This window comes from Teleopsis dalmanni, chromosome 2, assembly GCF_002237135.1.
Source record: "Teleopsis dalmanni isolate 2A chromosome 2, ASM223713v2, whole genome shotgun sequence".
NCBI classification, from domain to species: domain Eukaryota; kingdom Metazoa; phylum Arthropoda; class Insecta; order Diptera; family Diopsidae; genus Teleopsis; species Teleopsis dalmanni.
In genome coordinates, this window is record NC_051847.1 from 207441443 (window position 1) to 207454005 (window position 12563).

The 12563-nt window shown below is 30.0% G+C and overlaps 1 protein-coding gene across 1 annotated transcript in view; it reads left to right on the forward strand.

The window, feature by feature from the left end:
• LOC119676638 overlaps nucleotides 1-12100 on the forward strand; it is a 35444-nt gene extending 23344 nt beyond the window's left edge. Inside the window, exons 4-6 of the mRNA XM_038087888.1 lie at nucleotides 9288-9446; nucleotides 9713-9978; nucleotides 11209-12100. Of these exons, the coding sequence (XP_037943816.1) occupies nucleotides 9288-9446; nucleotides 9713-9978; nucleotides 11209-11916 (1133 nt within the window). The 3' untranslated portion in view covers nucleotides 11917-12100. The remainder of the gene's footprint in view (nucleotides 1-9287; nucleotides 9447-9712; nucleotides 9979-11208) is intronic.
• The last annotated feature ends 463 nt before the right edge of the window (nucleotides 12101-12563 follow it).

The window sequence follows — 12563 nt, forward strand, 5'->3', positions numbered from 1 at the left end:
TCATTTTTTAATTAAATTAAAACAAATTCTTATTAGGATTTATTAAAATATATTAAAATAAATAATAAAATAAATATATTAAAATAAATCCTATTTACGGATCAAATGGGATAATTATTTTTCAGTTTAGTACAGATATTGTAGTATTAACTTCTTTCAATTTATCGGAATGATCATTTTCATTTTCTAATTAAATTAAAACACATCCTTAATAGGATTTATTAAAATATATTAAAATAAATAAAATAAATAATAAAATAAAATAAATTTATTAAAATAAATCCTATTTACGGATCAAATGGGATAATTATTATTCAGTGTATTACAGATATTGTAGTATTAACTTCTTTTAAATTATCAAAATGATCATTTTCTAATTAAATTAAAACAAATCCTAAGTATTTACGGATCAAATGGTATAAATTTTTTTCAGTGTATTGCAGATCCTGCAGGATATGTATAAAAAAATCCCACTTCGAACATTGAAAAAAATATTGCCGTTTTGTTTGGCAAACAGCGTGGAAAAATGTGCTCCATTGTAACTGGGAGCACCATCCTTAAAAGGGAAACTTTAAATTTCCCGCTATCCTTCCTGGCAACATGATTTCACACTCATTTTATTTATTTATTTTTTTTTGTTTTTGTGATTGAACATGATATTACTCGTATTATTTTATTTGGCTGTTTATTTACATGTGCCGATGCGTACTTTTGTGTTAAATTTGTATTTTTCACATTTTATTACAATTGTTGCAACACTAAAATAGATCTATTTTTTGATTGCAAATATTTTTTTTATTTTATTTGCAACAGAAGAATTTCCATTTTACGAGAACAATGCCATGGCAAGCCAAGGCCAAAAAATTCTATCCTCACATAACTCAAGAGATACATTTTTTTTGTTAAGTTCATTTAAAAATAAAAATAAAAAAAAATGTAAACGATTTATGAGACAAAAGAATGGAAAACGTTGCTTTCAATTCAGTGAATTTCAGTGAATGGCATTAATAGAAAATCTTTATAAGTTATGACCAAATTATCCAACAGACAGACACTTAATTTTGACGTTAATAAAAGATTCCCTTTCAAATGGCGTACTAACACATTACTTCAGTTAACAGCACACATTCAGCAAAGTCATTGCGTACTTTGTGATATTGTAATAGACTAAGATAATTTTTCCTTATTTTATTACTACTCTCACTTATGGCACTTTCCATCAATATACGGAAAAAAAGTCCATTAAATTTTATCAGTACTGCATTACAAATGCGCGTACTGCTCAAGACAAGTATCTATAGCTAGCCGTGCCATTGTATATACCGCCCGTAAGTTATCAGTCTTTTTCAATTGTCATCCTCAGCAAAATTGTTCCCAGCTTTTCTCATACAATATTTTTTTTTTCGTGTCACTTTGTTCCCACTTTCATTTTTGACTTCCTTTTTATTGAAGTTAATAAACTTATCGCAAATCAATAAAACTCATACAATGACCATAAATTCACTCGTTCGTTTGTATCCTTGTGTTCGCATATGTTGCACTAATTTAACATAAAATATTTTTGGCCACTCAGCTAAATTGTTTCTCCCGCTTTATATCCTTTAGCCCCACATATACCCATATCTGTATATATCATATTGTATATGGTATGTATTATATTGTATGATTGTAAGATTGTATGATTGTGGCTTGTGTGATTGTATGTCAAGTGAGGGAAAATTGAATAAGTGAAAAATTTATTCTGACAAGTGTCACTATAAAATGCACACGCATACGACATGGTGTACACATTTTTTGCCACTTCTTCCTTCATTTTGCGGTTTATGTTTTCCATAGCCGACATACTACACTATATCCTGCTGAAATGTACAGTTTTTGCAAATACTGCATGCGGATGGTATATGGTATATGTGGATATGCATTTGACATATATTTTTGGTGCTGATATCAGCCAAATTTTTGTGTTTTTTAATAACTCAAAAATATTTCACATAATAATTCAGTGTAGAATAGGAAGCTAAATAGCCAAAGCAAAATTCAATTTGTTTTAAATATAAAAACATTTATTTAAAATACTATCTATATAAAAAAAAAAAGGATTTAGAAATTTGTAATAAAACACAAAAGCATAGAAGCACATTTTCAATGCATGATATATAAGTGAATATATGAATAGATAGGTTTGGAATAATAATGTGCTATCTAAATTCGGTAAATTATTTTGTTTACTTGAAAAACAATAAGTAAACCATTTGAAAGTTCACTGGGTATATTAGATTGAACCACTATTTATTTATTTATTTCTATTTGAACCAGTGCACATGAGCACTTTTACTCTTACTTCACTCGAATTGTTTTTAAAACCCCTCTTTACACTTTGACTGGATTATTGTGTATCACTTCAACAGACTAAGCAATAATTGACCTCAGATCTTTATACCACTGAAATTATGAATTTGATAAATTTTTATATAATAATTAACTCTAGTGAAAAGTGATAAATAGGTGAGTGAAAACTTTCTACAGTCAAACTATTAATACCTCTCCTTCACCAACGACTAAGAACTTGAAAGCAGACGAATTGGGGTGATAGCTTTAAATCTGTTTAAGCTATGTTTGAATTCATTTTACCAATGGTTGAGAACTTAAAAGCCAAACGAACTTGTATTGATAGCTTTAAACCAAGACAATATATTGCCATTCAATAGAAAATGTTAGTATAACTCCACAATTATTGGAGAGTTCAAAAAATATATTAAAAAATATTCAATAATGTTCCGAATTGTACGAAAATATATACAACGATTGAAATCTCATAACCCACTGTACTGTCTTGAAAAATAAGCGAACCGACGATTTGTCCCAACTATTGCGGTATAAGCCTTATACCTGTCGCATATAAGGTCTATTCAACTGTAGTATGTGAAAAATTTAAGCCACATGTCAACTTACTGATTGAGCCTTATTAGTGTTGTTTTCGGCACCATTAATTAGATATATCCACTGTGATAAATTTTTAAAAAAGTTATGAACTCAACGTCGATAATTTTTTTTTGTCGATTAGAAAACACCTTTCGATTACCTCATAAGGAATCGCATTAAGGATATTAGACAGGTGCTACTATTGACTCAGAAGACAATTGTGATCTACAGCTCTCTCTTGACAGACAAAACGTACGATTTATAGGTCGTGCTTGTTTGTATCACAGGAGCATGTACGCTATCACAGATTAATCAGTCAGCACTTAAAGTTATCGAGAGAATAGCAGGGTTTAAGGTCCTACTCTTAGTTGGCGACGATTATCACATCAGAATGAACTGCGAGCTGTATGAGCTTTATCACGACATTGATATAATTCAGGGAATTAACATCTGGTGGTGTCGCTGAATTGCTCATATTGTGAGAATATATGACGATGGTCAAATGAAAACGTGTCGGTAGCGGTAGTGAAGGCAAACCGTGTTTCCGATGGATATTAAAATAAAATTAATGAAAATAAAAGAAACTAATATAAAGTTAATTAAAATGAAATAAAATAAAATAAAATAAAATAAAATAAAATAAAAAAAAATAAAATAAAATAATAATAAAAAATTAAGTAAAACAAAATAAAATAAAATAAAATAAATAAAATAATATGAAATAAAAAAAAATAAAATAAAATAAAATAAAGTTGAATTAAATTAAAAGAAATTACATCAAATTAATATAAATTAGAATATGTATAGAAAAATGTTACCTACGTGGACTATAAGGTTAAATACCGGTATTATTTTTATCTATGTTATTATTGTTGACATATATGGATTCCTTATATTACGAAAATTACGAAAATATTGTAGTTATATTTTTTGTGGTATCGAAACATGTGATAGTCTTTATTTTTATTTCCTTTATTCAAATCAAATTCTTGATTTTAATTCTCAAATTTTTACTTATGTATATTAAGTAAGTAGACTTACAATAATAAATTCTGTAAGCATTTTTAGTGTATATAATTATCTATATGACTACTGTAACAATAAGAGTAAGACAACATATTTCCACACATTTTATATGTAAAATATACTTGTCCGTGGGAATAATCTTCTGTTTGTTTTAATATATTTCTAATGCATAATATAAAGTTAATTATTATAATTCATTTCGTTTCGCTATATTTAGCAGAATAAATATAATCACAAATATGTTTATATTTCCATATGTTATAAGAATATACAAAACATATTGTACAAATACCAAATACATTAAAACAAATATGTTTAGAAGTATTTGCAATGCATGTATCTCAGTGATTAATTACACGTTGAATTTAATCATGATTAATTAATTTTACACATCAGCATGACGGTTGCTGATTGCTCCAAAGCTTTTTCATATCTCATCTTTAACATCTATCTACATACATGTACATACATGTATAGAGAGGGAGACATCTAACATATTCGCATAAATGTTAACACATGCAAAGATTTAAATAGTCGAATAAATATACTTACATGCATTTGTGTTTGCCTTTGCATACTCGTATTTAGCATAATTACGCTTTTAATTATTGTCTGTTCCCACACAAGGCAACATACACAAGGCAACATACACAAGGCAATGTAAGTTTGATTTGTGCAAGGATAGATACTTCAACAAAATTAGCGTACGTAAATGTCTCTATTAACTTATGTCCTTATGTTTGTCAGCAGCGACGATGCTGCTGTCAACCCAGCGTGCAGGATATGAAAAATTTCTTCTAACGAGTTTCCCACACTGCAGAAACGCCAAAGTTCTTAAAGTTTTTCCCTTGAAAAGTGAAATTGTGTTACTTTCTTGCGCAAAATGTTTTAAACAGCTGCAGGGGCCTCTGTTTTAACTTTAGCATTTAACAGGATTTTAGGCGCTTTTTGTCTATGCAATGTAAGTGAAGGTAACAATGATTGGAGAAGTAAAAGCAACAAGACTGTTAAATGTTTATAAATAAGAGAAGATATATGTATATTTAAATATTTTACTTCAAGCAAATAATTATAACTGAAAATGCTTTTACATAAAGCATGAAGGTATGTTTAGCATTATCTCTCCAAAGGATGAGGATGAGCTTATTAAGCTACCGAATTAAATTTTAATTTTAAATAAATTGGTTTTTTGTTTAAAATTGTTTGCATATATATCTCAGAAACTGACCAGATATACCAACTTTATGGTAGTATTTTTGTATAATTGTTATTTACATTATTTATGCCATAATTAAAATGTTCTCCTTTTTCTTGGAAAATTCTTTAAATGCAAATTGTAGTTGTCACAACGTCTCAATGAAGAAATTTCGTTGTTATAAATTATTTACCGCATTATTTTCAATCAATTTCAATTTATTTATCAATGCACTTCATCTTCACGCAAATAATTAAAAATTAATAACTCAAGAATGCATTTTTTGCTACTGCATCCGTTTCCCAAATTTGATTGGATATTGCAGGCTGGCATGGTGCATAAATGCAAAAGTGCATTTCACTTCTGTTATCAAAAATTGAAGATACAAGAATAACAACGCAAAAAGCACAACAAAATAAACGAAAAGTGTGTTATTGTGTCTTTTTTGTGTACTTTCTGTGCAAAGAGTTGGATGTACTTACGTTTCTGATTGAAAAGGAAGCAAGTGTGGGGCCACGTTGCGTATGAATGCTTTTACATTAACGTACAAAATAAACAAAAGCATTTTCTCCGCACTCTTTCATTGCCTTGTCATTTATTATGTACGGCGATTTATTAAAATTTCATTGTAGGGAAAATTTCAATTTTTTTCCTCTTATTTCTGTTATTTCTGTTAAGGCAAAGCAAAATTAAAATGGAAAATTATAATAAAAACTTTCCACATCTTTGGTATGAATTTTTAAGTGACTTTACGAAATCTTTTCTTTCGCTATGACATACCACTTATAATATTATTACTTTTTTTTGTAATATTTTCCATTCTTCATATCCTTATATCGTTATTCTTATATGCTGTAAGTTCCATCCAATAACTTTTCCATGGAATATTCAAGATTCAGATCTTGAATCCTGCCAATAAATAAATTATGTCAGCAATTTAATTAGTAAATTTTGTTGAGTAAGAATTGGAAATGTATAACTTCAAGCATATAAACTGTGAGCTTATTATGAGTAGTTTACATATTCCTTTGAAGGAAATCAGATCTTTAACGTTTGTAGGCTTTTAAAAAAATTAGTTGACGTCGACTATCACATAAGCTTTAGACAGTAACAAAACAAATGCGAGGCACTTTCTTCGTTCACTCCAGAACTACGACAGAAGTATTCTTTAAGATTGTTAGAGTTTTTCTAAATAAAATTGAGTCAACTTGCGTACAAATATGCATACAGACAGTCTGCATATAGTTGAGGCTTCCCATCACAACACAACACAGAAAAATTTCAACAACTGTTTGCATGATGCCAGCGTTATTCTCAAATCCTTAAGATATTCGGAATGATTACCTATAGCACTCCATTTGTCCAGTTCATTTGACTTGCAATTGCATAAAAATATCTCTATGACTGGGAATCTATGTTAAAGAAATGTTGAACTCAGTCATATTCATTGACTAATAATCATTTGTGTGAAAAATATTACATTTCCATAATTAAAATTAATTAAATTAATAAAACTCAATAAAATACAATTTTTGGGAAACAAATTATTTTATAGAAAATCATATCTTAAAGCCAAAATATAGAAACAAACTATCCTCACCAAATATTTGCCTAATTCAGTCGTAATAATGTAGCAAATATTGCTTTGAGCATTATTAAATATTTTCAAAAATTTCATATCGCATCATTTGAATATTCAATTTCATCATTACAGTATCTGTAACAATTACAGATTACAAATTACAAAATTTGTAAATTGGCAATTTTTAGATCCTGTGCTTTTCTGCTGCTTTATTGCCTAACCGGGGGCATTTACCTATATTTGATTTGCTGCTAATAAATGTTAAATTTTATTCCGTTTCAGTTGAGTTTGTTATGATTTATTGGTTTTGCCTACGGCTGGGCTGATATACTTTTTTGTTCTCCTAATACTGAAATACTGGAATTATGAATATTTGACAAGTGAGGAAATAAATTTCAATTCGGTTACTATCTGAGAGCTACTAGAATAAATTCAGCATAAAACGAATCCTCTTCAAAAATTAAAAATGCTACATTTTCACATTTCATTGAACAAATTTTATTTAATAAATTTTAGCTTGAATTTCAATAATTTGTTGAATCAGATATTTTTTTTAATGAATTTCATAGGAGAATTGAATAATTTTTATTCATTTATAAATATAAGTTAACTATTGAAATTGTTTAATTTATGAAATTGTTTTATTTATGAAAAGATGAAAATATAAATATTTATGTTCTTGAAATAGTTACGCTTGAAGCAATCAAAATTTAATAGAAAAATGCAATAAATTAATTAAATAAATATGTTTTTTTTCCCTGAATATATTTTTATTAAAAATAGTAATAAATTTTCATTATTTGATGAGATATAATAAACATTCGGCAAGAAGTATTGGAATGAACAAATTATTTATCATTGTTCTTGAATTTGTCCTTCTACCTATGACAATTCACATAAGGTTTGATCAGAAAATAACGAGAGTTTAATGTTAAACCCGTCTTCTATGTATTGAGTTCCATCCTCATTTCAGTATTGGTTGTACTACTGTTAACTTACGCGCGAACTATCAGACAGCTGTAATGTTTAGTCTATGCTTGACTACCGAAGGAGCAAGATGTATATTAGTACGTTTGGAGAAAAGTGTTTGATTTCCGCCATCTATGCACAATTGTTATCAGATAAATCATTTCTGGTAACTGTACAGCCGATGAACTAACCAGAAGTAGCTCATAAATCCCTAACATCAAATACAATTTCATACTATCTGTCGTTAGTATGACATACTGTCTTATTGGTAATCTCTGCGAAAAAGGGTTTAGAATACTTCTGATATAAGTCGTTGGAGACGACTAAAGTCCAGTAGGCACTGCTCAATACTGTTTGATGTAAAAATAGTAGTGAGTGAGTTTTCCTGACGGAACCTGATCGGAGATATAAATCTGGTTCCATGGGCATCAGTGTTCATAGCGTCAGCTATCCTCACCAATAGATAACAGTTCCTCAAAGCTTCTGCAGTGGTGGGTTTGGTTAAAGTCCAATGCTAAGCAAGATGAATAACTGCATTATTTATTAATTAAGCTTTCATTCGCTGTGGAGCAGAAATTTTGAAATGGATGCTGTGACCTGAAGAACAGCAGCTGTGTTAAATAGACCTCGTTCACTCCCAAGTACGAAATTATATCCAAGGTATAGCTTCAGTTGGTATCGGTGCTATTCCTTAGAAATTGAATGGTGATGTTTATTGAAGCATTATACTGTTACGTGTGTTAAAAACATAATGGTGTTCTTACCATTATGTTCTATATCATCATAGTGTTCTTACCATAATGTATTACTGTTCACAACAGGTTATCTGTTGACTTTAAGAATATTATGTATTTTGATAGTAAATATGGATCCAAGTCGTTATCTTGTCCAGTTCCACAATTTGTTTTAATGATAAATACTTAATTATGTTAAAATGATTCCAGTAATAATAGAAATTTAATTTAACAATATTACTTCATTGTTAATATAAAAATTTTTTCCAATAACTTCGAATACTTGTAATACAAATAGTTAAATTCATTTTTAAGTTCTTCTTAACATAATGCACAAAAATACTTCCTTGACCTAAAAATATAAAGTCCATTCGAGTAATTTCCATCCATTTACATTACATCTGTTCGAAATAAAATTTGTACTTTTTTTCTGATGTTGTTAATATATCCTTTATCCACCAGAAATGACTTCCAAAATAAATGAAAATGCTTGTTAACCTTTTACAATAAAAATCTTAACAAATTTATTATGAGCTCAAAATGTGTTTTAAATATATTTTTTGCCCTTTGCCGATTTGTTTTATTTCATATCATCATGACTCTTCCGATCTTGTGCATGACTTTTTAAAATTTAAATAAATTTTTCCAATTTTTCGGTCAATAAATAAATGTCTTCAATTTAACTTCTTTGTAAGAGGCAAAAAAAATAAAAAACAATAAAAAAATAATAAAAAAATTATAAATAAAAAAAGAGAAAAATAAAAATATGTGCACAAAAATCCTTTTTAAAATCCTTTTTCAAGGAATACAAATTTCATTTAATAAAAAACAATCCTTTTTTATTGTATATGCTTTACAGATGGACGCATTGGTCTTTCCATATTACCACTGGCAGCACTGTTAACTGGCACACTTTTTACGGTTGGCATCGCTGTGCTCTTCGTTGTTGTTGTAGCCGTGCGCAAACGACGCTGTCAAGGTGGACGCAGCATGTGTGATGACAAGGATAAACATTTGGGTAAATAAAAATTCAAACAAAAATGAAAGAAAAATCGTTTGTTTGTTGTTGCAACATGGTGCAGGGAACAGTTTAAGTGATGAATTTGCTGTAATATTGCAAAATAACTGCAAAAAAACAAAAAAAAAAGAAATTTTGAAAAAGGCATCTCTGATGTGTTTGATTTGTGTGGCAAGTGTGCGTTGCAAGTCTTAACTCCTCAGTTTGTGTGCCGAAAAGTTTCCTCTTTTCTGCTTTTTTTAAATATCCTTTTCATTTACATTTAGGCATGGACGTCACTGTTACAGCTCCATTAGAAACCGGTGCTGGGCATCAGCGTTTGGTTGTCGCCTACACACTTAAGCAAGGCATTGAAAAACAACCGGATATATTGAGCGCACAGAAGAGTGCAACCGGCAGCGCCACATCATCTCCGATGGGCAGCCGGCCAAGTGGTCTTTACTGTGCTGCAAGCAGTGCGCCTGCTGTAGGCAATAATATTGGAATTGGTGGCAATAAATTAAACTTTTCTGGAGCATCAACATCAGATTATGTGAGTTAAATGTATTGATTTCTTTTTTTCTCTTTTGTTTATTTTTTTATTTTTATTTTGGATAACATTAATGTTAAGTCAACTGTAGATTTTTTAATGCACACGTGTGCGGAAGAAATATTATTTTAAACTATATTTTATTTTTTTACAAAATCATTCATTTTCAAAAGCTCTTTCCCTTCAACCCGCCAGTGATTATATAGTATTTATCATGCACATGTTACTATTTTATGCAAAACGCGGGAAATATTTTATATATATTATAGAAATCGATTTAATTAACTATTAGATAAGCCTCTTAGATAAACCATCATTGAGAATCAGATAAGTTTTCTTTTGATTAAGTACGAAAAGAAAGTAGATATATTAAAATGGAACACACATACTATGTAAAAAGTATCCGAACTTTTATTAAGAACTTTTCCCAAAAAAAAACCTACCAATGCAAATACTCAGCAATCGTAATTCCGTATAATAATTCCGTATATCTGTTCCCAAAGCTAAAACGGCTATTTTAAAGTAGTTTTTTAACCCAATTGCGACCACAAAAGAAAATTTAAAAAGGAAAGTTGAGAGTTATACCTTAAACATCATATGAAAAATATGTGACGGATTAGGTCGATGGATTGGAACTATGTACTTGAAAAACGATAAAATAAATACTCATTGATTGATCATTTCTTGTGTGTTGCTTTTATTAATTCCGGATACTTTGTGTATTGTGTACATATTTATAAAAAAAATATTGGTCAATTGTAATTATTTTTGCCATCAAAACAATATAAATTAATAATAAACCAAACCAATAATATATACATTTGAATGTAGTTTCCTCTTTGAGAGAGAGAAAGAGAGAGAGAGAGGCCCGGCTAAAAACCTTTGCTGCTCTTTGGGTCACAGCACCTGGTTGAAAAATACAACTCCCCATCGAATTAAAGTAAATGAATGTAATCATTTTTCCCGAATAATTGTCAATCCAAGATACCACCAAGTTACTCCAATTAAAGCGGCCAACCTCTATTCTTTAGAACAACCGAAACTGTGAGTCATAACCGTAGTGTCACACTCACATTTTATACTTCAAACAGTTTTAGGTGGTGCCAAAACATATATTTTTTTTAAGCATTTATACAAACAAACATTATAAATAAAAATTAAATGCAAGATAATCAAATGAAAAAACTATTTCCTTTTGTCATAAAATGAATAAATTCATATTTATACTCTTAGGACTCCTCGACAATCAATTACAATGTATCTCCTTCCAATGATCCACTACAACAACAACTCAACAGTCCGCCATCGCAATCGAGTACACTTAAGCTGACCAATGATTCACGTAAGAATTTCCAAAACCTGCCTTTACTTTACGATGCCCTGCCAATGAATCGCCATGATCCACTCAACTCAAACATGAACTATGCCGGCAGCAATAGCACATTAAGTTCGGGTGGTAGCGCTGGTAATGCTTCCTTAACAAATCATGCCGCTTCCTCATTACTACAAAATAGTCTCGTCAACGGTCATTACACAAATCATCATACACTACCACATCCAGCGACAACCCTGCAGCATGCACATGCTACACTACAGCACTTACCACCATCAACAGCAGCTAATGAACAGCTAAGCATAGCCGACTATTTAGCAGCAAGCAGCTTAATAGACTACAATCTGAGTAAGTCGACGACGGGCATGTTGCCTGGCAACTGTATCGGTGGTGGTATGACACTGCCTAAATCCTTAGGTATGGGTTCCATATTAGGCATTAACAGCAATAACGCCAATAACATTGGTGGCACGCTTGGCACAAGCGCGGGTCAACAACATGCAACCAACTTGAGCTCAGGCTCAGCAGCAACGATTACACAGAAAACGAACGCTAGTCGCAATCACATAATAACAGATACGTTACCGGGTCCCGAGAGTTGTGTCTAAATCCCAAGCTCTTGCTTTGAAACTATAAGTGGGGGCGTGGCTGCATGTTGACTAAAGACTGGTGCACAAATTAAATACTTGTTTATATAGAAGAAAAAAACTAATATTAAAGCTAAGTAAATTTAGGTTAATAACTATTTATGCATTATGGCATAATGAGATACATATATTTAAGGGTGTTTAATGGTGGAGATATATTTTAAGAATAGTAAAGCAAATGCAGGCTTGAAGATTTTTAAATTAATTAACTGTTAGTGAGTATTTATGTTTAACTAATAATTTTTAGATGAAATTTATTAGTCATGATTGTGTGTGTTAGTAGCTACAAATAAATTAAGTAAACTAAACACTAAACTAAACTAGAAACGTAATTGAAATTGTATTTGTATTTGTAATTGTAATTGTAATTGTAATTGGAATTGTAAATTATATTGTAAATGCTTATTTGTATCTGCGAGTAGGCAATAATTAATAATTATAATAATTTTACATTTAACAATTGTAACTGAGCTAGAGTGGCACACAGTTTGAGAACGGAACAAGGATATGAATCCTTGAATCCGAAATTGAATTGTCGTTGTTGCATGTTTCGATATTATTTGTACAGGAAAAGGAGGCGGTACCTAGCATGAATATTAAATATCAAA